General features: G+C 43.2%; 2 protein-coding genes across 15 annotated transcripts in view; both read left to right on the top strand.

Moving 5' to 3' along the window:
* The window catches only part of SF3B1 (splicing factor 3b subunit 1), a 31337-nt gene extending 19633 nt beyond the window's left edge, over positions 1-11704 (top strand). For all 6 annotated transcript variants that reach the window (XM_085552854.1, XM_085552853.1, XM_085552852.1 and 3 more), the window contains 20 exons: positions 769-936; positions 1103-1337; positions 1647-1859; positions 2168-2289; positions 2957-3154; positions 3243-3344; positions 4007-4186; positions 4624-4710; positions 4837-5107; positions 5361-5506; positions 5592-5738; positions 5914-6039; positions 6550-6771; positions 7012-7194; positions 7285-7396; positions 7481-7601; positions 8104-8235; positions 9138-9410; positions 9870-10086; positions 11077-11704. In XM_085552854.1, the coding sequence (XP_085408980.1) occupies positions 769-936; positions 1103-1337; positions 1647-1859; positions 2168-2289; positions 2957-3154; positions 3243-3344; positions 4007-4186; positions 4624-4710; positions 4837-5107; positions 5361-5506; positions 5592-5738; positions 5914-6039; positions 6550-6771; positions 7012-7194; positions 7285-7396; positions 7481-7601; positions 8104-8235; positions 9138-9410; positions 9870-10086; positions 11077-11235 (3414 nt within the window). In that variant the 3' untranslated portion in view covers positions 11236-11704. The remainder of the gene's footprint in view (positions 1-768; positions 937-1102; positions 1338-1646; positions 1860-2167; positions 2290-2956; positions 3155-3242; positions 3345-4006; positions 4187-4623; positions 4711-4836; positions 5108-5360; positions 5507-5591; positions 5739-5913; positions 6040-6549; positions 6772-7011; positions 7195-7284; positions 7397-7480; positions 7602-8103; positions 8236-9137; positions 9411-9869; positions 10087-11076) is intronic.
* Positions 11705-22944: 11240 nt separating this feature from the next.
* Positions 22945-26046, top strand: part of ANKRD44 (ankyrin repeat domain 44) — an 82777-nt gene continuing 79675 nt past the window's right edge. For all 9 annotated transcript variants that reach the window (XM_085552855.1, XM_015867647.2, XM_015867649.2 and 6 more), the window contains exon 1: positions 22945-23080. In XM_085552855.1, the coding sequence (XP_085408981.1) occupies positions 23054-23080 (27 nt within the window). In that variant the 5' untranslated portion in view covers positions 22945-23053. The remainder of the gene's footprint in view (positions 23081-26046) is intronic.

Raw genomic sequence — 26046 nt, 5'->3', positions numbered from 1 at the left:
ATAAAGAGAATCCAGGGGGTTTTTAATAGGCTTTTGTTGCAGTAGCAACAGCTGGTTAACATTTGGCTTAAAACTTGAAAGGAGAAAATTGAGTAAAACCACCTATTAGTAGTTACTAAAAATTCAATATAGTAGTTTGAAAGATATTGGTAATATAATAAGATTTCTTCTGTCATACCTACAGAGCTGTCTGGTTAATTGGAGAAAGATTTTAGAGCTCCATTGACCTTTGTTGGTTTATACTGATTTACTCGAATCAACAGCGGTTGAGGAAATAGTTTCCCATTTTGGTAGCCTTACTGTATGAACTAATTGATAAATCAGAAATAGTCTGTGAGTGTGGTGTTTCAACAGTGTCATTTTGGAATTCTAAATGAGAACTCATGGCTTTTTTAATGTCTCAGTGTATAACTCGTGTGAGTTTATTTTCTAATTCATCCCTCTTTAATAATTTACTGAGGTGGAATTCATTTGAAACAGGCTAGTAGTAGTTCTTAGGTGTTCATATGGGAAATAGAAACCGACAGCGCTAAAACATTCTGTACAGTTGTATTTCTGCTATACTATGAACTTGGGTAGCAAATGAATTTAAACGTAGTCCCTCCAAACACGTAGCCCTGTTGCTATGGAAGAATTTGAAATTAGAGTGGCTAATGACATGTTATTTGGACGTAAAAAGATAACTGATACAACTGAAAAAACTCTTAATAATCTAATTTGTAGAGGCCTTCTTATGAAATAAGTTTATCTTTTTGTGTTGTTGAATAGAGGGAGATTAGACAGCAGCTAGCTGAAAAAGCTAAAGCTGGAGAGCTTAAAGTCGTCAATGGAGCCGCGTCTCAGCCACCTTCAAAGCGCAAGCGGCGTTGGGATCAAACAGCTGATCAGACTCCTGGTGCAACACCTAAGAAGTTATCCAGTTGGGATCAAGCAGAGGTAATAATCCCTGTGTCCATCAGTTTGTATGTAGCAGATATTAATGCCAATCCACTTGAAATTCAGGCTTCTTACTCTGACATGTACATGCTGTAAAGGAATAAAAACAGCAGTCTTCTACTGCATAGAGGAGAGAGGTTAATACTTAGGCTTTTGTCTTGTGTAGACTCCTGGACATACACCATCCCTGCGGTGGGATGAAACTCCAGGCCGTGCAAAGGGTAGCGAAACTCCCGGTGCCACCCCTGGCTCAAAGATATGGGATCCCACTCCCAGTCACACGCCAGCAGGAGCCGCGACGCCTGGACGGGACACACCTGGTCATGCAACACCAGGCCATGGAGGTGCCACTTCCAGCGCACGTAAAAATCGATGGGATGAAACTCCTAAAACAGAACGAGGTATGTATGGCGAATTGGAGAGCGTCTAAGAAGTTTTGAATGGCAAATACTGTAGGAGTTTTTCACCTTACATGAGCAATAGAAGCAAACAAACAGCAGGAAGTGATTACATTCTGACATCTAGTGGCTGATGTGATGTTTTTATCCGAGTTTGCATAGCACTGAATTCTGTCAGCTTAACCCACTTGTATGCTTGCTGATTCATGGAAGAATGAGGATGAGATAATAAAAATGGACTTGGATGTTTTTGCTGTAGTTGGAGCATAGTACTGTTCAGTTTTCTACAAGAACTGTGTTGTTTTATTTTAGATACTCCGGGACATGGCAGTGGATGGGCTGAGACTCCACGTACTGATAGAGGTGGTGATTCCATTGGCGAGACACCAACCCCAGGAGCAAGTAAAAGAAAGTCCCGATGGGATGAAACACCTGCTAGCCAGATGGGTGGCAGCACTCCTGTTCTGACACCTGGCAAAACACCCATTGGAACACCAGCTATGAACATGGCAACTCCTACGCCAGGTAAGCCCAATCTGTTCTCTAAGGCTTCACTTTTTTACATGAAAATGAAGCTCCAACATTTATATTGTATACCGAAATAGACTTTTACCTTGTGTACAGTTCTCATATACTAACTATACAGTTAGTATGTGTTCAATTTACCTATTTTAATGCCCATAGGAGCTAAGGCTGATGTCTGTGTTCAGTCTAGATAGTAAAGACGTGTCATATTTGCTAGTGTGGAAAGTTTTGCTCAAGAAGACACTTGAAGTAAATCTATCTTCTGTTTATGGAAGTTATTAAAAAAAAACATTTTTATTTGAATATAGGTCATATCATGAGCATGACTCCTGAACAGCTGCAGGCTTGGCGTTGGGAGAGGGAAATTGATGAGAGAAACAGACCACTTTCTGATGAAGAATTGGATGCTATGTTCCCTGAAGGATATAAGGTAATTAATTAGGGTGAGGCTGCTGCAGCAGACTGATAGTTTTCTTTTGTCAGGGGATATTGATTAAAAAAGAAAAAAAATAAATCCAACATGTATTTCAGAGTGTTTCATAGAAGCTGTTGATTAATTCACGTAGAAATTGGTTTGGTTTGGTTGCTCATTTATTATAAATCCATTAGAAAGTGAGAAATTAATGTTTATTTCAGTGTCCAGTTCTTATTTTGCTTCTCAGCCTTAAGAATGTCTGCTGAGTTCAGAAAGAAAGCGCAAATGTGGAAAGACAGGGAGAGGGTGATGGATTCTGACTTAACAAGTACACAGTGTTGATACAAATAGTGAAGGGGGGGGGGGGTTAAATAGTTTCTAAAGACTTGTTAAGTCCGTTACCCAAGCCCTCATCTAAAATACTGTCAATAGAGAATAAGCATGAATATGAACTATCCTGCTGAATTTGTGAATTAAATCACTGTATGTGGGATCTGATGTATGCAGTAACACACAAATCTATGGAGGGCTAAAAACATATGTTCTGTTTTATTTCTGTTCTGCATTTGGGACCTTGCTCAATTTGCATCTGTTGTGGTAAGATGAGCCTTGAAGGCTGTGAAGGTTCTTTACATTAGTTCTGTGGTGCAGTTTTTAGCATATTTCCTTCTTTCTTCTTCAGGTTCTTCCCCCACCAGCTGGTTATGTACCTATTCGTACTCCAGCACGTAAACTTACGGCAACTCCCACACCTTTGGGTGGTATGACTGGATTCCACATGCAGACAGAGGACCGGACTATGAAGAGTGTCAATGACCAGCCTTCTGGCAACCTTCCATTCCTGAAGCCAGATGATATCCAGTATTTTGATAAGCTGCTGGTAAATGATATTTCACTTGTGCTGATTAAAGTTTTCTGATCTTTTGAGGTATACCAATGCCTGTTAATTTGTCTGGAATTATTTCTAGGTTGATGTTGATGAATCAACTCTTAGTCCTGAAGAGCAGAAGGAGAGGAAGATAATGAAATTACTTCTGAAAATAAAGAACGGCACACCTCCCATGAGAAAGGTGAGATTAGCAGACATTCTTAGCACTTCATCTGTTAACACACTGCCATTGCATCTTCAGACTATGTCTTTCTTTTCACCTGCTTGTCCATAGGATTCTCTTCAAAATTACCTCCTAAGCTTTGCTGTGTGTTTAATGCTTTCTCTTCCATCTGTGTCCGTGTTGCTTGTTGTTGCTGCTCTTTGTGCAGTAATACTGATTGCTAAGTGTCATATGATTTACAGAATATAATACAATAATTCTTAATTATGGGAGAGAAGATTCTGTTGTGCTTTTTGGTTACAGGGCTTTGTAATTCTCTATATTTGGCTTCTTATGAGCTATACTGCCAACTTAAGTTCCTAGCTCGCTGATGCAATAGATTATCCATTTTTGGCCGTTTCACTCTAAGCTGATCTGAGCACCTGAAGTGAGTGCTGTGTAAAATGCCTTTTTAGATGGTGCCATTCTTAGTACTGAGCCATGCTTTCCTTGAAAATAGAATAACTGAGTCTTCTCATCATATGTATTTGTGTAGAAAATGGTGGTAGGAACAAGTATTGTGAAGCTCATGGTTACAATAGATTGTGTTTTAACTTGCTTAATACCTACTTGTCCAATAACTGTTCAGTATTGTTTCCTTAGTTTAAGTGACAGTTGCCTTTGTTGTTGTTGTTTTTCAGGCTGCATTGAGACAAATTACTGATAAAGCTCGGGAATTTGGAGCTGGGCCGTTGTTTAATCAGATTCTGCCATTGCTGATGTCACCAACACTGGAGGATCAGGAGCGCCACTTACTTGTCAAAGTCATAGACAGAATTCTGTACAAACTGGATGACCTGGTCCGACCATACGTACATAAGGTCTGTTGCAGTTTGCTCATCTTTGATTTGCTTTTTGTGATCATGGTGGGGGAATTGTACAGTTCATTTGCATAGCAGAAGAGAAGGCAATATCGTGTTGCTTTTGTGTTTCTTTCTCAGTCAAACTTGAACCTATTGTAGTGTGATCCAATTGCAGATATTACAGTACTAAGGCATAATGTTAAAATGTTAATGCACACTTGGGAGAGGGAGAGAGATTTTACCTGATGTAGCTAGAATCTGTGGGGGAGGTTCTTCAGAGAGAATCGGAGGGGGGAAAAAAAGGCATAACAGATCTAAGACTTCGTAGGTCATCACAGAGTTGAAAGCTTTAATCGATGGAATTATCTCAGCTTCATGGAATCATAATTTTCTTACTAGGACCAGAAATACTACCTATTCACAAATGGAAATGTGTATTTTTTCATCTTTTTCAGATTCTTGTTGTCATTGAACCACTGCTGATTGATGAAGACTATTACGCCAGAGTGGAAGGCAGAGAAATTATTTCCAACTTGGCTAAGGTAATAAATTGTAATCCTATGGTAGGAATTAGCTTGTATATAGCCACATGGAGCTGCTTATAGTCATGGCAGCAAAACGTAGCATGCTGTTGATAAATCTGTGTGTTTTGTATGTTCTTCTTTCAGGCTGCTGGTTTGGCAACAATGATTTCTACGATGCGACCTGATATTGATAACATGGATGAATATGTCCGAAATACCACAGCTCGAGCCTTTGCTGTTGTTGCCTCTGCTTTGGGCATTCCTTCTCTGTTGCCGTTCTTGAAAGCTGTCTGTAAAAGCAAAAAGTCCTGGCAAGCGAGGCATACAGGCATCAAGATTGTGCAGCAAATTGCTATTCTTATGGGTTGTGCTATCTTGCCTCATCTCAGGAGCTTGGTTGAAATTATCGAACATGGTACGTTCTGCTTTCTTTAGCTTAAGATTTGTATTTAGAATGTTTCTCCTGTGCCTTGTTGGGATGGAGTGTTAAAAAGGCAAAGTTCTGTGTAGCCTTTTTTACAGTGAGAAATAACTTGCTTGACTTCAAAAGAGAAACACTGATTGTTTTCCTAAAAACTAAGTGATTGCTTTTTTATCCTATCTGCATGTTTTTGCTATTTTGAGTGTAAGATATGCAAAGTTGTACTAAAGAGTGTGTTCTTTTGCAGGTCTTGTGGATGAGCAGCAGAAGGTTCGTACCATCAGTGCTTTGGCTATTGCTGCTTTAGCTGAGGCAGCTACTCCCTATGGTATTGAGTCATTTGATTCCGTTCTGAAGCCCTTGTGGAAGGGTATACGTCAACACAGAGGAAAGGTATGTCTAAAATACTTCCAGTTTAAACTGAAATGAATATGTATCTTCCGTAACTCACTGGGAATATATTTTTTCATTTAAATAGGGGTTGGCTGCCTTTTTGAAGGCTATTGGTTACCTGATACCGCTCATGGATGCTGAGTATGCAAACTATTATACCAGAGAAGTCATGCTTATTCTTATCAGAGAGTTCCAGTCTCCTGATGAAGAGATGAAAAAGATTGTTTTGAAGGTACGTCAGAATTATTTGTTCAGACACTGGCAGTGGAATAAATTAAACTGATAAAAACTGAACGTTTAGCGTTAACATTGAATATATGTTTCCTTTTCTTTAAGACAAAACCAAAACACCACAACCAAACAAACTGTACACAGAATTAACACTGTTGGCTTTTTTTTCCCACTAGGTGGTAAAGCAGTGCTGTGGTACAGATGGTGTTGAAGCAAACTACATTAAAACAGAGATCTTGCCACCATTTTTCAAACACTTCTGGCAGCACAGAATGGCATTGGACAGGAGGAATTACAGACAGGTATTTTTCCAGTTGAATTATATTTTTGTAATAGAACAACATTTGTATTGGGGTGTTTGTTTAGTATGAGTCCTTGGTTTTGTGTCTTGTACGTCCCATGTCTGAACTGTGGTTTACAAACTGTTCAGTCAGGACTTTGACACCTGGCATTTTATCTGCGAATATGAATCTACATCAGTTCTAAAGTGAGGTCGTTCACCCTGTTTGTGTCTTAAAACTGGATGATTTCAAAAGGTGAAAACTGTTGTTCACTGTGAGCTTAAAGAATACTTGATTGGTCTGAAGGCAAGTTTAGAGCTCCTCCTTTCTCTGTGCCGTTGCGTTTTTACTCTTTTCCTAGATAGAACCCATTTTAAAATTACTATTTGTAACTTAGTGACAAGAGATTTGCACTGCAATGAAATTGGAAACCAGCATGATGCTGGTAATGCGTTTCAGGCTGGAGAGATTTTCAAGAGTTACAGAAAGATTTTAACGGTGTTTGCTCATGTAACTATTTGTGTATTTCAGCTGGTGGATACAACAGTGGAGCTGGCAAATAAAGTTGGAGCAGCAGAAATAATTTCTAGGATTGTGGATGATCTGAAAGACGAGGCTGAGCAGTACAGAAAAATGGTCATGGAAACAATTGAGAAGATAATGGGAAATCTGGGTGCAGCAGACATTGATCACAAGCTAGAAGAACAACTTATTGATGGGATCTTGTATGCCTTTCAAGAACAGACCACAGAGGTATGGCCAGCTTACTTAGTTACATTCAACTTAACTGAAAGGTAGCTCACACTTGGTTAGGGAGAAACGTATAGCTGTGAGTCAGATGTTTTCAACCCTTGCACAGATTTCAGTGCTCAGATCAATGGCATCCTCGTACTGGCTGTAGAACGTTCGCGTTTTAATAACAGTTTAAGATGATGCCAGATTTAATGATCGTGTGGTGTTTTTGATCTAATTGTCTTGTGTTTTAACACGCAGGATTCTGTGATGCTGAATGGCTTTGGCACAGTGGTTAACGCCCTTGGCAAAAGAGTGAAGCCCTACTTGCCACAGATCTGCGGTACTGTTCTGTGGCGTCTGAACAACAAGTCAGCTAAGGTGCGGCAGCAGGCTGCTGACCTCATCTCTCGTACCGCAGTGGTCATGAAGACTTGTCAAGAGGTATTGAATTGACTTGGATCAAATGAGCTACAGTATGTGATAGTAACGAGGAGCAAAGTTTAACTGTGAAATCTTCTCACTTTCTTGTAGGAAAAACTGATGGGACATCTGGGAGTTGTGTTGTATGAGTACCTGGGTGAAGAATATCCGGAAGTACTGGGCAGCATACTGGGAGCACTTAAGGCTATTGTTAACGTCATAGGTACGTTTATGTAATGATTGTGTGCCTGTTCAAGAGCGAAATGAAAAGAATGTGGAACTTACCATGCCTCTTTGAATTCAATAGGTATGCACAAGATGACCCCTCCTATCAAAGATCTGCTGCCCCGGCTTACGCCTATTTTGAAGAACAGACATGAGAAAGTACAGGAGAATTGTATCGATTTGGTTGGGCGTATTGCAGACAGGTAAGCTGAGTAACGATTACTCATGTAATGTAACTGATTCTCTCTGGAAGCTATTACTGTAGCAGAAGCTACACTAGAGTATCGAGTTTGACATCTGGGTCTTTTGCATCTCCTGTTATTTCTTAAGCTTTATTTTGAAAGTTTAGCTTAGTGTTTTAAGGTGAAGTATATAAGAAATGATCTGTTATTGTAATGATGCTATCTGCAGGTGTTTTGTAACAAGTATATTTTCTGCGTTTTCAAATTGTAAAGTTATTACATCTGTGTTCTTTGTAAACTGTTAATCAGTGAAGGTCTATAAAGGGTATTAGCTATTAAACTATATACAGTGTGTGTGTATATATATATATAGACATACTATACTATATATAGTATTTATTGCTTAAATAACATTCCTCTGTTGATAGTGAATAAATAGATATTGCAGTTTATGAGATTATACTCCAAAGCTTCGTGCAGAATTGAAGAGAACTCACTTTAAACTCACTTTATTCTCCTTCAGAGGTGCAGAATATGTTTCTGCAAGAGAATGGATGAGGATCTGCTTTGAGCTGCTTGAGTTACTAAAAGCTCACAAGAAAGCTATTCGAAGAGCCACAGTAAATACTTTTGGATATATTGCAAAAGCTATTGGGTAAGTTGGTCTAATGCTTTATCTACTTCTACACACAGTTATCTCACGTAGTGATGATTGTGAATGTTACTGGAGACAAATATTCAAACTCCTCTACAGTTCACATGTTAAAGGTGTACACTTGGTTTTTATTTATCTAGTAGGAGAATATAGACACATTCTTATAGCGTAGGGTGCTATGCTTTAGAACTGAATTGGTAGGCTAGCAAGTTTAAACTGATATTAAGATATGCTTGTCTGCTCGAGTTTTTATAGTGTGATACACAGTCAGACTCTCTGTATTCTTTCATAGCTCTCCTTTAACTACTGTTTCTCTTATTTTTCCTTAAATCAGTGCTTTTTTTGATTAGCACGGGGTTTGTTTATTTTACTTCCACAGTGAAGTATTGCAAGTCAGCAAATCATTGCTTGAAGCACAAATCCTGTTTCTCTGCACACTCTTAAATGAGTGACCAGCTATTGATTTCAAGCAGAAATAACCAGCTAGCAAGCAATGCACTAACTGGGCTTCTCTGTGCCTAGTTGCATATCTCTGTCAAAAGTTACCTGGAATTCATGTGTTAAATTGTTTTCAAGTTTTAATTACCTGTGGGATCAGAGTAATAACGGGAAGGCTACTACTGTCTCCTGGAGTTGGTTTACAAACTACCTATAGGCTGAACAAAAGCTAAGTTTAGAGAGAGGGTTGGTGTGTTTTGGTTTCTTAATAAAAAATAGGTGATTTAAAAAGAAATGTCTTGAGCTTGCTTTTCTCTGTTGCTATATTATGGTTTATGGTGTTCCTCAGGGACTTCCTGAAGGGCTAAGCCGCATTCTTGCGCTGTTTTCTGTTTCAGTGTCAACTAATTTACCTGCATTCTCATCAAATATATTGATGTATGTGTACGTATTTTCTCTTCCAGACCTCATGATGTCTTGGCTACACTGCTGAATAACTTGAAAGTACAGGAAAGGCAGAACAGAGTATGTACTACTGTAGCCATTGCTATTGTAGCTGAAACATGCTCACCTTTCACAGTGCTGCCTGCGCTCATGAATGAATACAGAGTTCCAGAACTGAATGTCCAGAATGGTGTGTTGAAATCTCTTTCTTTCCTGTTTGAGTACATTGGAGAGATGGGAAAAGATTATATTTATGCCGTTACGCCATTGCTTGAAGATGCTTTAATGGACAGGTGAGTGCAATTCTTTCTACGTATGGTCCAGTTAGCCACAGTCACATTAAATACGTAACTGGGTCTTAACAGCAAATAATCTCTTTGTCCTTGTTTGCTAAAAATTGCTCAGTAACAAACATTGTTATTACAAATAATTCAGGTTATATACTCCTATTTTGCTAACTCTTTTGAAGATGAAAACGGTAAAGCCATTTTAGTTGATATTTGCTGTGTTAAAACCACTTCTAATCATTTCTGTTAGTCCCCTTGCTACAGAGTTTATAGCGCAGTAATGGCCAGAAAACTGTCCTTTGAATTAATCTGTGTTTGGTTACTTTGCCTCTTATTGCCAGTAGATGTGGGTTAAAAGCATATATCGATGCTTTGAAAATAATGTAATTGAAAATAATCATGATGCTTGGCCAGGTCTGTTGCTTCTAAGTTTGATTTACTAACACACCGTTGTTTTCTTTTCAGAGATCTTGTACACAGACAAACAGCCAGTGCTGTGGTGCAGCACATGTCTCTTGGTGTTTATGGGTTTGGCTGCGAAGATTCTCTTAATCATTTGTTAAATTACGTATGGCCTAATGTGTTTGAAACCTCTCCGCACGTCATTCAGGCTGTCATGGGGGCTCTGGAGGGCCTCAGAGTTGCTATTGGCCCTTGCCGAATGTTGCAGTATTGTCTGCAGGTATGTGCTGATGTGTGCTGCTCGGGCAGCAGTTACCAAACAGGCTTCTGTCACCTGTTGGGAGCATATGGGATGGGAGGGAGCTTAGAGCAACCTGCTCTAGAGGGAGGCCTATAGCAGAGGGGAGGAATTAGATGATCTTAAAGGTCCCTTCCAATCCAAACATTCTGTGATTCTCTTTAGGAGATGAGAAGTCAGCTGAAGGAGATTTCCAGTAAAGGAAAACAGTCTGGCTTTTCATCTCTTTTAACATGCTGTTCTGTGCTGAGGATTTTGATAATGGAAACGTGCAATGAGAACTGCTTTCTTTTCTTTTAGTGAGATAACAGATTGTCCTGGGAAACTTGCATAGAACTAGCAGCGTAGAAGTAGCAAATGAGTTAGAATAATAAAGTGATAAATATATACTTCTGACTTGTGAAGTAGAAGCATGCAAATTTGAGGACAGCTAATAATGATTGGGGGAATAAATTATTAGTGCAGAAGGTGTGATGAGAACAAATAACGAGCAGCATTATTAAAGAGAGGATAGTACTGATATTTGATCAATGTTATGTTTTTCTAGCCAAAGAAAACAGTAAGATGTTTAAATCTGTTTAAGGGCAAAGTGTTAGAAAATGGTGCCTGGATCACAATTTATACCACTGCATCCATGTTCGTCTCTCCAGCTTCTGTGAATGCATGTGTGGAGGTAGAATGTGCAGGCTCCTTTTCTGTGTATTTGAGTGTAACAGTTAGAAATAGATCCAGTGCAATTTCTCCCTACAAAAACCAAAGAAAGGAATGTCTCCGAAATAATGTTTCCTTAATACTTGCTAGTTTATGTACTCACAAAACTGATAGTTACATGTTTATTGTGGTTTGTTCCTAATAATTGATGGTTAAGTATTATCACAGTGCTTTTCAAATGGTTCTTGTTTAAAACGTGGTTAAAAGCACTAACAGGCATTTAGAATGGAGGCTTTGATTAAGTGTTGTTTTGTTTTCTAGGGTTTGTTTCACCCTGCCCGGAAAGTCAGAGACGTTTATTGGAAGATTTATAATTCCATCTACATTGGCTCACAGGATGCTCTGATAGCACATTATCCAAGGATCTATAACGATGAAAAGAACACCTATATTCGTTATGAACTTGACTACATCTTATAATCTTCTCGTTCTGTTGTTTGTGTTTAATGCACAGCTGTTCTTCACATAAATGCTTCAGATTTGATGATGTAAAGTTTTAAAGTATTGGAGCTGAGTATAGAACTGGTCAGAGACAGAGGTAGGAATCCAGTAGCATGATTTTTTAAATATGTCCTTGTTTTTTGATGTTAAACAGTTAAAGCCAGTAGTGACCAAGAAAACAGTGATTACAGTATACAGGAGGGATTTCATTTTTGGTTCATCTTTATGAAGATTTAGGTTTCATTCCTTGTGTTTAAAGGGGTTGTTTATTTGGGAAATAAACATTTGTGTATAAAATCTAATTTGTGTGTGGTTTTTGGACTGAGAGGCTTGTCAAACGAGTCTCTGATGGAGTTCAGTATTTGTTCATGTAATAAACAGGTGGCGTCAAGCATTTTAGCCCTTTTGTCATCCCCTAACTTTTGAATAAATAAGAAAAATATCCAAACTGTAGTTAACGTGTGTATCTTTGTCGTGCCATAATTGAGCTGTACTCGGGCTGGCAGTTGTAGTGGTGGCAGTTTGTTTTCTTGGAAAAAATAGTAGTGAATTGCTTGTTGGTTCTGCTGCTTCTGCATTACAGAATCACGGAATGACCTGGGTTGGAAGGGACCTCAATTACCCTGGATGTAGGGTTCATTTGTAGTAGTAGTAGTGTGTGAAATCACTTGTATGACTTCAGCAATCACAGTAAGTTCTTCTAGCTACAGATAGGCTGCATAAAATGCCAAGTGATGCTTATAGGCTGTGCTGTGATTCCTTTGAAGAGTTAAGAAAGTTACTGGGCACCTGAGGTGAGATAAATTCAGAGCGTGCGTATGTGACATGGAGAATGTGAATCTCATCAGCTTGAGATAAAAAAGTTTCATGTCCTTCTTTGTTCTTCTTTCCTGTGCATGTACTCAAGAGAAAGAAAAAGGACATGGTGCTACTTGACGGTATGCCACATAAAACACAAGGCTCCATCATTCTGGTGGTGTTGGATAGTATCTCATGTCCCTAAGAGAACACAACGAATACTAGTGATTGGATACCAGGTGTATTCTTCTTGTCTGTTTTTAAGTTGGGCAATTAATTTCCATCTCACCAGTGTTGCCAGCTGACCTCTCTTACATGAATGTGAGATTGTTGAGCATATAAGGGAATTCCACCCTACCTCTCGAGACCTACGTTTCTGTTTGGAGATGGGGGTGTGATGTGGCGGCAGCTTGGTTGTTTATGAAGGTACTGATTTGTTAGGAACTGATTTTTTTCTGTAGTAGTGGTATACATCCTACATAAAGATTGAATTAATTGTTCTCTGAATTGTTTGCTCCAGTTTTAGTAGTGTTTTCTCACTAAATAATTCCATTTATTTTATAGATGTCCCACCACCTTTGCTTCTTCAGTAGTTCTTCAGTATAGGACAGGGTAAGTGCCAATGGAGAGGGCGAAGGGTGGAAACAAAGCACCTTTTTTGACAAGATAAGCCGAAATAGAGCACAATAAATACTGTACATTCTCAGCTACAAACAGCTGTTATTGAACAGAGTCACTGCCACTAGCTCTGCTTTTTCACCAGCAATGAACAAGAGCCTTGGACGTTCTGGAAGAAGCGAGTCAGTTGAGATAAGCGCAGTTAAACCAGGAGCATCCTTGTGAAGTTCTGTTAGCATTCCTTTTTTGAAGCTGCCTTTTCAGGTGCTGAGAAAACTGTTAGCTATCTTCAGTGCGTTTCTTACATCGCTTAATTATCTGAGTTATCTTGACATAATTAATTATCTTGAGAGGCCAAGAGGATTTAGTGAAGTGAGGAGTTTTTACTGCAATGCTGTCATGGGGATATTGACCTGTTGGTCTTTTTGTATAGCAGTGAGTTGAAGGTACTGAGACTGGGAAACCTCTAGCTGGATTTACTTAAAGTTAGTTACGTGTATTTACGTGGCATCCATCCATCCGGGGACAGAGGTCATTCCCCAGTACAAATCACTGTCTGCTGTGTCACTGCTGGACCATTCTCATTTTGCTCCTGTGTTCAGGCCAGAGCATGCCAAGTACAGGAAGGTCTCAAAGGGTGTAAGCTGCCAAACTCTCAGCTGTCTTGGACAATACTTGGAAGTAGTGTGCCTGTATTTCTACACTGGTAAGGTTGGTGCTGATGTTCATTGCCCAGCCTGAGCTGTACGAGCTGGTCTTCAGCCAAATGGAGTGGAGATGTGGAGATGGAGCCCATTCCATGTCTTGTTACGCTCCATTTTTTCATCCCATGGTAGAGACCTCTACCTTTTCCAGGTAGAGCAAGGTGTCCTGCTGTTCCTGTAAGAACAAGGAAGGAGGATGTGCCAGAAGGCTGCAGAAATGCTGGATGTGCTGAGGATTTCAGGTCTGTAAGCCAAGGTTTGCAAGTAACCATGAAATGCACTGATAATTGTTGCAAACATGAATTCTGTTGTACTTTTTTGTCCTGAGAGTAGCTCCAATAGAGGCATTATTTTCACACACACATAAGTTTGATGCCTGGTGTGGCTTTTTGCTTGGGGGGGTGGGCAGAACATCTACATGCTGAAGGTTAGAGCTGGATACATTAATGTGAATAGGGTGGTCTTCATAAAAGCTAGGAATAATTAAATTTGTGTGCTGTTATCCTTGTGGCCTATTAGCTTTGCTGACAAGCAAAAGCAAACTTCATTAGCTTTAAACCCATGTAGTGCAAGGCTCACTTTATTTTCTTTCCCTTGGCTACTTCTCACAAGCTTGTCTCTCACAGGCCACTTTCTTCAACCTTTTGGTGCAATAACTGTTGTGAAATCACATTTCAGACCATGTTGCAACACACTATTTTCTTACCCACTTCTCTCAAGGCAAGAAATGTTTTCTCTGTATGGAAGTTGCTGTGAATACCCTCTACTAATAGATTGGAGTGGGATGGGGAACAGCTTTTGAGTTTGTGGTTCTTCACTAAGTGTGGGAAGTGTTGACGTGTGAGCAAAGCAATTGCTGGGTATTTAATATGCATCTGTGAACCAACTGTAGAATCTCATGCTTTGCTTGTTATGTTTGCTTATCCCAAGGCTGTAGCTGATGGATTTCCCTGGTCAGTTGTGTGTCTTCTCTCCTTAGTGATTATCAGAGTTTCAGGTTTTCTCTAGGTTTGCTTCACCGATAAGGGGATTTTTTTAAGCTCTTACAGAATCTACATAAGCTTGGTTCATTCACTCTGAATCTCCTGTTCCTTTCACAAGTAGGAGACGGTTCATAAACCATCATGTTTAAGCATTTCCACCAATGGATAAATATTCCTGTGCTTTAGTAGCCAGTTGCCACCATAGGGTGACGAGGGTCCGAGGTGACTTATTTCCATCCTCTTCTTAGGTCATCTTAAACACAGCACCCTTCAGTCTGTGCCTGTCATCCAAAGCAGCAGACCAGAACTGTGTGCAAATACAGTGATTCTGCTTTGAAATTCAGTCATTTCTTTTGTCAAAGTCTTGAAGGATCTGTGGATCTTGAGCCCAGCTGATAAAAGGAATAGAACCGGCCATTTATTATTTCAGCCAATAAAAGAGGATATTGTATATTAGGTTTTTGACGTTCCAAGGCCCTAAAGGAAAATGAAGGTTAAGGGCGCCCGATATTCACAATTAAAGAATGGAGTCTTTGTTTTTAGCATGGTATGCAGCTGGGGCATGAGGAACAGGCCAGGAAATGAGAACCAGGTGGCTTGGGTTTGAATTTTTTTTTTTTAAGACCAAAGAAATGACCTTCAGGAGAAAAAAAAGGCTATTTCCTCATTCAATAAAGAGAAGTTAATTATACACAAACTCACAAAGTTATTCTGCACATTTGTTTCTATATATTTATCTTGTTTTTTTTTCCCCACAGAAAAAGGATGGTGATGAAGAGATAGGTCTTAAAGCCTGCTGAAACGTAGCCAGCCATTTCTATAGCACCAGATTCTTAGTTAATTCTGACAGGAGCGGAAGGTAAGTGATATCCTGTGAGAAAAGGCAGAACCTTTTGGCTTGCTGAAGGATATATTAGGCATTCAGCTGTGTGTTTGCATTACTGTTAAACACTGCTGTAGTAATACTTCCACTACATAGCACAAACCTTGTGGCAGTACATGGAGAAGAACGCATACACGTAAGCAAAATGACATATGTAATTGTTTCTTGTCATTTTCTGTTGACTATTGTATCTGTTTCAGAAGATATAGCCATGGTAGCTTAAACTTAGCTTAAGGCAACTGGAACATAAGATGACAATTGATCATTGAGCACAACCACCGCTTCTTCAAGCTCTCTTTTCACTTAGGCAGGTTTGCCAGGTGTGTTGTCCCAGTTTAACAGTTTGCTATTCTGCTTTGCTTTTTGCCTGTGCAAACTACTGCATTGTTAAGCATGTTCAGAACTTGTTGGCATTAAGGCAAAGCATAACTTTTTTTCCTATAAGTTCTTGATTCAGAGCCCGGTTTATCTTAATTAGGGAGCGCATTTCCAAGAATGTTTTTTTTTGTCTGCACATGCTTTGTGCTTTGGGAACTTGTAGGGAATGTTCTGCTTTCAAAACATGTAGTGTGATGGGCCCAGGGCAGCAACCAGTTCATACAAGAAGCCCAACCTGATTTGTGCTGAGCTCTTCGACTCTAATCTGGTATCTACTGTCCGTGATGGTGTTTTATGTATTGGCCCACCAAGTCTTGAGACTTGTCACCACCCTGCGTCTGTTCTGACTCTGTTCTGTGCATGGAATTGTGGTGGAATCCTGCAACAATTACACGACTGAAGTTGTGTAATTACCAAATGTCACGTGCATTTATGTGTATAATGCACTTGCTGCAATTAGTAATTGCATAAGCCATCACATGGTTTATATATAAAGATCTCTCTGAAGCACTGTCTGAAAGCTGGAAAATTAACTTTCCAATGTTCATACACCCACCTTTGGCTGCCCATGGGCAAGGAAAAAAATAAAGCAGCAGCATTTATGCTCTGGGGGCAGCTTATTTCATTACTGCTGGTTATAGTTTCTTTCCAGGCAGCTTTGTGCTTTGGCCATCAGAGACAGATCTGTAGTATAAACTTCAGACATACTATGCTTTCACGTGTTGTTTTTAGGTGTTTGAGATAGAAAACTGCTTGTGACAGAAGAATGCTCTGCATCCTTCACAATGGTATAGGGATATGTAACGCAGGTGCCCACCCTGAACCTCTGATTAAACCACTGAGGCAAGTCATGGGTCAGCTCTGGGAGCACAGGTGAAGGTAATTCAGCTATGCTCATGGAAGAGGTGGAGCTTGACTCCACCTCTCCCAGATCCCAATTAAGGGCTGACCACCACTAAGGCAGCATCTCTTTCTGGAGGTTGTTCCTTAGTGGAGTTCTTGCAGTGAGTACCTACCTTGGAGGCCTCAGAGTCGGTGAGTTTTTTCCTTTCTTTTTCTTATGCTTAGATCCAAACAAAACTGCAGGTACCCTAACTAAGAGGTCCTGGGCTTTGCTAATAGTAGCCAGTACCAGGTGCTCCCATGCAGTGCTGTGGAGCTTACCTGACAATGTGTTTCTTCAAGATGGGGAGTTAAGAACTGGGCTCTTGGCGCAGTGTTATGTAAAATAAGATCTAGAATGATGTGTATTTGAAATGATGTATATTTGCACTGCATGCAGTTACTTTGTGAAGTTTCCTATTCATTTTTAACTATCTTGTGCTTCTGGAAGTTGACGCTTCTCACCCAAGTTTCTCCCAGGCCCCATCTGTGGGAGGATAACACTTAGCCTGTGTTAGCCATGGGCTGAGTGCTGGTTTTAGGGCCTGCAGGGAGGAGCACAAGGATCCGACTTGTGAGCAAATGGGCAAGTGCAGCTCTGTGAGCAGAGATGAGTGGGGAAATGCTGTGTGAGTGCCAGCTCCAGCACTCAGACTGTGTACAGCAAGCAGTGCTGTGCCTGTAGTGCTTGCAGTCCCATCATCTTCCTTCTTCCATGGTAGTGAAGCTGAGCAGCGTTTCATTTTGCATGTTATTCATGTGGCCTAAAAAGTGTTTTAGTTTAGTAACTGCTGAAAAGGTAAATATTTACTTGCATCCAGAGACTGCAAGGCAAGTTGGCAGCAGGGGTTCCGCCCTGCAGGCTGCCCATGAGAAGGCAGCTGGGAGCCCAGCTGATGCTGTATGGTGCCTCAGCCATCCTTTGGTGGCAGGTCCCCTTCCCTTCACAGCTCGGCTGTGTCTCACTGGTGGGATAAGAAGGCTTCTTGGTGTTCCTTAGTTCACATTGGTTAAGCTGTGTTGCTGGAGTGAATGTGAGCCATCTGTCCAGATACAGGAGAGCACAGCCTGTTGTCAACTATCCTAAGCCATTAGCAAATCAGCAGTGTGACATGGAGGACTTGGTAAGGAGTCTCACACTGAACTGCAGGCTGTTGTGATTAAAGCCATGCAGCCCTACTTGGCACTGCGGCTCAACAAGGTGCTTCATTGCAGGGAATATTCCACTAATACTGGCATATTTAAGTGCATTATTATATCATCTGTGCTAGTGATGCAAAGTAAATGAACCAATAAATATTTCTGTTGCCATACACTCACAGTTTTGTTCTGTGAGGCTGCTGAGTGAGATCTCACCTTTACCAGAGATCAAGATTTATCATGGCTGAGTTGCACGCTGCTACTTCATGGCACTGCTTTGGTACAGCAGTGCTTTTTCATTCTCACTGTGCCATAGGATTTAGGGAATTAGAGGGGAGCAAGGCAGCTGCACCATCAGCTTAGGAGCCCAAGTATCTCTGACCTGCTTTATTCTTGTGCTGTAGCTGTGATTATGTCTGGAGATGTTAATAGTGACATTTTCTGGAGCGCAGCCATTGACCCAATCTTCCGATCTTGCAAGAGGATTGGGGAGACATCTGCGCTCATACGGAATCTTACATATATCCTTGGGGCACCACACAAGCGCAGGGCCTGTCTGCGTTAGACTGAAATGGTAGATTTTAATCTTGAAACAAGGAAACAGCGTGCTGTGCTTTATTCCATCTTTTTTTGCACCAAAATATTGTGCAACGTGGATGTGTAATAGCATACGATTCTGAAAGAACTGTGTGTTTTGCTCTGCATAGGTAAAGGATACTTATCTTTCAAAAAGAAGTAATACCAGCATGTAGGAGAGATTCCCTTTATGTGAGCTGTGAAAGGATTCTAACAGTGAAAGACAAATCCATTTAAAAGGGAATTGACTGGGCTGCACCAGACTTACTTAATCCCGGGGTCCTGACTTTCCTTCCAGATACCTTGTTCCAGCTCACGTAAATAGAAGGCAGGCTCCTCAGCCCTAAGAAAGGCAAGTTGGGTTGAGTTAGAAACACTTAATATTTTAGTCTCTTGGATCTCTGTCATTTGTTTATTGGAGCCTCCCAGCAATTCTTAGCCACAGAGGCAGGGGTTTGGTAAAGAGCGTGTCGGATGAAGCAATGTTGATGCTGTGTTTGTAAGAGCAGGGTCGTGTGCTGTCCAAAAATGTCGTACAAATAAAGCCAGTCACCCACAGCACCTTCCAATCCGTGGCATTACTCTGCCTCTGCTTTGTCAGTCTCAATATGTGCGTGGACATCCCGGGATGTGTCGTGCAGGCGGTGTGGCACCGTTGCTGCTAAAGAGGTTGGTGCTTTTCTGCCATCCCTCCCATTCTCTCTGTGGCTTTAAGAGATACTCCTGAACTCAAGATTCTTTATTTTTTCCCTCGCATGAACACAATAATCCTCTGTCAAAGCCATCAGTTGTTTGTTCAGATGAATTATTGAAAACAGAACCAACCTCTTGGAGAAACTGAACGTGTATCAGAATCTTGTAAAAGTCTCCTTCCTTCTTTGGGAATGAAAAGAGGTTGGGGTAGAAAATGCTTTGTTTTCTTTTTCTTTGGAAACATCCTTATTTGGCATCTGCAAAGCATTTACATTCCCTAGTTCTGGATCAAAGGCCTTTCATGGCTCATGTTACTTATTTCCTTCTTTAACTGAAGCACAGAGAGAGAAAAATGGATTTTTCCTCCCCCAGGCTTACAGTGTAAGTGAAAAATCAAATCCTGGTTTTTAGCAAGGAAGGGGAAAGAATGAAGCGTCTTCACGTGGTGAGCTTAAAGCACCGCAGTGTAGTCTGCAGAACCATCTACACACGTGCTTCTAGAATGAGTGCTGTCGGTAAGCACAGATTTCTATAGTAATAATGAGACAAGCAAAGTAACATTTAGTGAAGAGATGACTGTGCTGCTGCATTTCTCCTGATCCAAAGGTCTGTGCTCTCCAAGGAGGAACTTTGTCTTCTTCAGCATGTGTTGCGGCTGGTGCAGCTGGCCAAGTATTCAGATGCAGAGCGCAGCAAAGTGCTGTTTTCTCTTATTGTATGAGTGGCAGGATGGAATGTGGGTTTGGCAGGGTTATTTTTTGGTAGAAGAACAAGAAAATCCTGAGTCAGCCTTGACGCCATCTCATTCTAAACTTGCAGGAGAGCGTAGATAGTTTTGTTTCTGAATGCACAACAAACTCTCTCTATATCCGCCCCTCCTGTTGATTCTGAGCCCCAAAGAGCTTGTTTTCCTGCATGCTTTCAGTGCTCTGCTGGCTCTGCTTGTGGATTTTTGCCTTTTGCATGCAGATGCATAGAGCTGTGCCCAATCAGCCCTTTCCACTCTGCAGACAAGTTTCTAGGCTGTTGCACTGGCTTTTTGCTGTTTCCAATGTTACTACAGCAAGATGACACCTAATAGATGTTTCTAATTTATCCTGCAAGATCTTGAGGATCAATCATTTCTAGCAAGGCCTGTGACTAACTAGGTAAGCTTGTACCATCACACATGTGCCCCTTGTTCACCCCAGCCTTGTTCTGAAAATGGATTGTAAATTCTCATCCATATTTCAGTGTGTTTGGATATTTCAATTGGTTTACTTCACAGATCTTCATCTGGCAGGTCTTAGTGTGGCGTTGCCTTTCTGTAAGAGGATAGACAGTGCTGCATGGCATGTTTTATATGTAACCATAAAGCAATGCGGACTACAGTCTGGTAGGCTGATTTATGTTTCCATTAGCTTTCATCCCGCAGATCTGAATTTAATCCAGACTTCCTTCCTCCAGAAATAACTTTGGAGACACCCACTGTCACATAATTCTCTCTCCAGAGTTCTTGACCAGGTGACTCCTCTGATGGAAGGGAAAAGCCTCCCTTTGAATTGTGAGCTAAACTCTGACACTGAAGGGTAAACCACCACAGTGATCTTCCCTCCTTGATGGCAACTCCATGTTTGTCACTGTGTGCTCCCACACATCCCTCCTAATTAAATGCAACTCCAGGGATAGGATTTCTTGCTTCATATGACCTGAAACTGTAATCTGGTGCTGGCTTGTGGGTGCTGTGAAGAACCTTGCTTAGTTTTACAGAAGGATTTTGCTAGCAGCACCGTCCCAAGTTTAGCTTGGCTCCTAAAACTGGTGTTGGCTCTGGTAGAGATTGAGGCATAATCTCTTCTTCCCCTCTGCACACGAAAGATGGTTTGATGTGGATTCCTAGCTATTCTAGCTCTTGCAATACTCCCTGGTTCCATTACCGTGGCCTTGGGCACTGATTTAGTTGTTTCTTTCCAAAATTAATTGCTTCAACTGGTAGATTTCCTCACTGTTGGAGCATGTCCATTGGTGATGTTCTGCTGTCTGTACTTGGTACTGGACAGCAGTGACAATTATCCAGTACTGAGAGGCAAAAGGATCAAAGGCACGACATCTTCATTAAAACAGTAGTGTTCTGATGCAACTGAGATTAGATCTTAGTAACTATGCAAGACTGTGCTGTGTTAACGCAGTGGCTTCAATGAATTTGATCTTGGTGGAAGTAAAAAAAGACTTGAAAGCTAGAGGTTACAAATGACTGATTGCTACAGGTTATTTAGGTGAGAAGAGTACATAAAGAGAGACCAGCAGGGATAAAATTAATAGAGCATTTAGAACTCATACATCATTATCTTGTGCACAAAGAACTAAAAATATTTACAGGGCTTTTCATCATTATGATTCTTCAGTTCCTGTTTCCCCTACAAGATGAACATGGAAGATTCAAGATCTCGCATACAACCATAGATGGATGTGTGGATGTGTAGGATGTGTGTGTGCTGCTGCTAGTGGATGGGCAACAGGGAATGAGCAGAGACATGCTAGATATGCTAGAAAGCCTCAGAAATGGTTGGCAATAACAAATGACTCTTCTGGCATCAGTCCTATCTTTCATCCGTGCTCTACGGGGGCACTGCTAAGGGAGATGTTGAGTGTATTCCCTTGTCTTTCTTCACAAGGCAGATGCCACTCGAATGCAGCAGCAGGTCTGACTTGGGAGAGCAAAATGGAGCAGAGCTGCTGCTGCTCAGCTGTGTGGCAGGGCAGGAGCAGGGGGGTGGGTGGTGCAGACTTTGGCTGCCTTTGAGAGACCACATCCTGTCAGGCTGTGGAAACATCAAACCAATGCAGAGGTCTGTCTGAGATGCAGACGTGCATGTGGGAATCCGGCAGTTAATTTGCAGATGTATTTATATTCCTGCAGGAGCAATTCCTGGTGCAGGGAAGGCTCCTGCCCTCACTTTTGCTCGTTCTGTTCACCCGCTTCCCACCCACATCCCCATTCTCTGTAGCACTTAAGCAGAGTGCAGACAGATTTATTCCTACAAGGGTGTTTTCCTTTCTTGTGCTGTGCAGGAACACTGCGTGTGGCACAACAGAGGACTGCTATCCAGTCTCCTGCTTAACTCATTGTTCAGACCAAGACTTGCACCGTTACGCTATATGAAAGTGTTGGATAACAAAGATATAACAGAGATAATAAAGGGCGGGTTGGTTATGATGGTGGTTAAGTTCTGTTCAAGTTGCATGTTGAAATCTAAGTGTTCGAAGGAACTGTACTGAGCACAGAGGGTATGGGAGAGCTGGGTGCTTTCCGACACGATGCCTGGCAAGGAAGTGGTGTGCTGTGCATGGGTGGCACATGGTGTTCAGCCAGAACTGAAGGAACTTCCTTTCTACTGCTTTCTATACATATAGAAGTGTATATACTTATGTTTAAAGGGGGGTAGAGGCTGTACATGAGCCAGGGCTGAGAAGCAGTTGGGTAGATCCGCTCGACTACTGAGGCTGCTCAGAACAGCACGGTAGCTTAGAGGCCTGTGATGTGCTGTGAACAGGAGGGGAGGATGTTGTACTTTGAGAGACGTTTTGGACTCCTTTATAATAGCTGGTAACGACTACGGCAGTGAGCTGACAACTGATCTCAGCACTTCATGCAAATGTCGCTATAAATGGATGGCGATATAAAGATAAGGGCGAGCGCTGCTCCCCTAACACACAGCGTGAGCACTTCTGTCACCCCCATGTGAATCGCTCAGCACTAGGCCTCGCTCGGCGCAGTTTCTCTCTCCTTTTTGCCGCCCCGCAGGTGCCCGCCGGTCCCGTGCTGTGCTCCGTGGCCGCCCCCAGGTTCAGGGCGAGCTCTGCGGGCGCCGCCCCCGCTCAGCGCCGCGCGGGGCAGCCCCGGCTCCGCAGCGCCGAGGCAGCGGGTGGCGGCGCGAACAAAGGCGGCGGCAGGCGGCGGTGCGGCCCGTGCGAGGCGGCTCGTCCCGCTCCGCTTCCTGGGCTGGGCCCCGAGGCGAGGAGGGAGAGGCGGCCTTGGCGGCCCCGCCCCGCCGGAGCGGAGCGGAGCTGCGGCCGCAGCAGCAGCAGCTGAAGCGGCGCCGGTCGCGGGGCGCTGCGCGCCGCCGGAGCTGCATGTGTGCGGGAGGAGGAGGAGGAGGAGGATGGCCGTGCTGAAGCTCGCCGACCAGGTGGGAGTCGGGCGGGAGGGAAGCGGCGGGGCCCGGCCCTGCAGCTCGGCGGGGCGGGAGAGCGGCGGCCTTCTCCGGGGCGGCCCTCGGCTGTGCCCGCCGATGTGCCGTGCGTGCCGGCTGTCAGCGCTGCTCGGTCGGGTAAATGGCGGTAGGCGGGCGGCTGTGAGCGGGATTGAGCTAGTTCTCCTCTTTCGAAAGGAACAGTCTGTAACGCGTGTTGTCGTTGGTTGTTACGGTTCGTGCTCAGCGCTTTTATCCGCCTTCTCGGCTGGCTGTTGCTCTCCCCGTGCACTGTCCGGCCCCGGGCTGATGTGAGAGGGGATAAGGGCAGAGCAGCGCCGTGTGACCAGCTCTGTCCGTAGCGCATCGCTGCGTGCTGACAAGCAGTGCCTGTGGCTCCCAGCATGGCCCTGGCACCCCCATCTCGCTGCCCGCTTCGGCTCTGTTGTCTACCTGTGGGCTCCTGCCATGGCCTGTGACAGTGCAACAGGCAGATGCGTTTTCTTCGTGGGTACCTGGATGAACTTCCCTATTGAAATGTTTCCTGCTGGAACTCGTGTGGTTTATCCTCAGTTTCTTCATCAGATCCTCTTTCACTTCACTGGGAGCAGAGCAGCAGGAGATGCTGCATGCTGCTGTGTGCTCCCTTACAGCAGGGCTAGGTGCTCAGCCTGCCTTACTGCACGCTCAGAGCTCAGGTGCTGTATTGAAGCTGCCTGAGCAGCTGCAGCTGTTGCAGGTGAAGTGTCAGCAGCCAGCCCATGTGCTTCCAGGTGGAGCTGGGGGCTCTGTGTCTATATAACAATCTCTGCATGCTCTTGGACTCTGGGGTTGTTTCTGCTCTCCTTCCTGCTCTGGAAGGCAGAGTGAGCTGTGCAGCGATAGCTTGCAGCAATTCAGGAAGTGGCTTCTTCTGCCCTGGATGTAAGCAACCGCAGCTGCCGGTGTTGGCAGCCCCCTGCAGCGGGGATTGCCATATGTAGGGTGCTGCCATGGCTGTGAGCTGGGCTGTGCTGTGTGCAGATGATGTAGGTGAGTCTGTGATGCCCAGGGAGGGCTAACTGAAACCAGCTGTTCCCCTCTGGCTGTGGTCCTGCAGTGCATGCTGCTCTGTGACCAGGGCATTGGACAGGGAGGGGAGGTGTGTACAGGAGGACACTGCAGATCCACACATGGGGAGCTTAAGCACGCTTCAACAGGTACCTCGTTTCCTCCCTGTCTTCCTTGCCGTCCCTGATCCACATCATCTGTTAGAATGCAGAGCCTTCAGGCAGCTGAGAAACCAATCCTAGGCTTGAAAAGCAGACTTCCCTTATTGCTTCTATGTTGATGCTGGAAGGTGCTGAGGTACTGCTGTACTTAATCCACAGGGTTTCTACTGATGGCTGTGGACAGCAAGTGCACTGACAAGTGTTCCTGTCAGCACTCTGTTGAGAGGGTAAAACATCACACAGTGCCACTGGCTGGAGCCTGCCAATGGCTGCGTGCACCTCTCCCCAGCCTCCCTGCTGCTGAGCTGTGCTACCTCTCTTAGCTGTAGAGCCTTGTGTTTGCCTGTTGTCCTCAGTGGTTGAGGGCATTGAATCCAAAGGGGCTGTTTCTCTGCCTTACCCACGTGCTTCCCTGGATCTGATAGTTCTTGCTGACCATCAGGATGTGTTTTATTATGGTCACAGAGAAACAGCACTGAGCAGATGTTTAAAATGATTTTAAACAGATGTCAGAAATCATTAAAATCATCTGGGAAAAGGCTGGGCTTGATCTGAATGCACTTAAAAGCGAGATGAGGAAACAGTAACAAATAATCTCCCAACATTGCTGATTGCATTTCATTACAGTGGTGCTTTTAACTTATTTCATAGTCACTCCAGTGGCACAGCTGCCTCGTTTCTCTCACACAAGGAAGGCATCTCACTCAATGCCCCTGATGTGCTGTGCAATGCCAGGGTGGTGAACCTGTGCCCCATGCACAGCCCACAGATGGGTCCGTGGGGTCCTTTGGTTCCTTCTATATGATGCTGAGCTGCGTGTAGGCCAGGATATCACACATCTTTTGGCTGTATTCTCTCTGCAGAGCTTCCCTTGCCAGTCCCCATCCCTTCCTTCAGGGCTGTTGGGAACAGCAAGATGGTTTTGCTGGCTGGAAAGCTCAGGTTAAGCAGTTCCCCCCCTCAGGTGCTGCTTGTGGCCTCAGCCTGGTTCTAGCTGCTGCACTGGGACGTGTAGCAGCCTGCTGCCGAGCCCTGCAGCCGCTGATGGGCGGGAATCAAAGCATGGCAAAATTACTTTAAAAAGGGGGGGAAATTATTTTGCAGTTTAATGCAGAGGTTTGAGGTCGCTACCAAAGTCTGCAAGGAGCTGGTCAACAAATTACAGCATTTAGTTGTGGCGGGGTAATTGCGATGCTCTGAGGAAGTGTGTGCTTTTTGATGGCGGACGTCTGCTTGCGTTTTGCTTTGAGGGGAAGAAGTCGCCCCTGGCTGCAGCTGTATGGCCAGGAATAGAGGCTGTTTGCAAGGCCTTGCCTCACAGCGCTGAGGGAAGCTAAAGTGTTGCTTTATCCACTGTTTTTTGTCTATGTGAAGGCTTTGAGCAGGAAGATCGTGTGGGTTGCACACCTGTAGCTGGTGTCTCTCTGTAAACAAAGTATTTGCAGAAGACAGAGAGTAACAAGAGCGGAGACAGTGTAACTCAAAGGCTTTTAATAGCACAAAGGTAGACCTGAGGCCTGGCTGCCTTCCTGAGCTGTGGGCCGTGTTCTGGCTCCCCATCCTCAGGCTGAGCTCTGTGCTGACGCTGGGGAGCTGATGGCAGCATGATGCTGGAGGCAGCACCTGTGGCTCTGTCTGTCTATGGATAAAGTTAATTTTTCCCTTGTAAAAGACGGGTGGGCAAAGTTTGCTCTTCACTTGTGTTTTCATTCTCCATTTCCTAGCTGTGTGCCAGCAGGGAAACAGGGATTT

This window comes from Coturnix japonica, chromosome 7 (genome assembly GCF_054131305.1).
Source record: "Coturnix japonica strain WE chromosome 7, WE-NBRP24, whole genome shotgun sequence".
NCBI classification, from domain to species: domain Eukaryota; kingdom Metazoa; phylum Chordata; class Aves; order Galliformes; family Phasianidae; genus Coturnix; species Coturnix japonica.
This window is presented reverse-complemented; position numbering and strand designations above follow the sequence as displayed.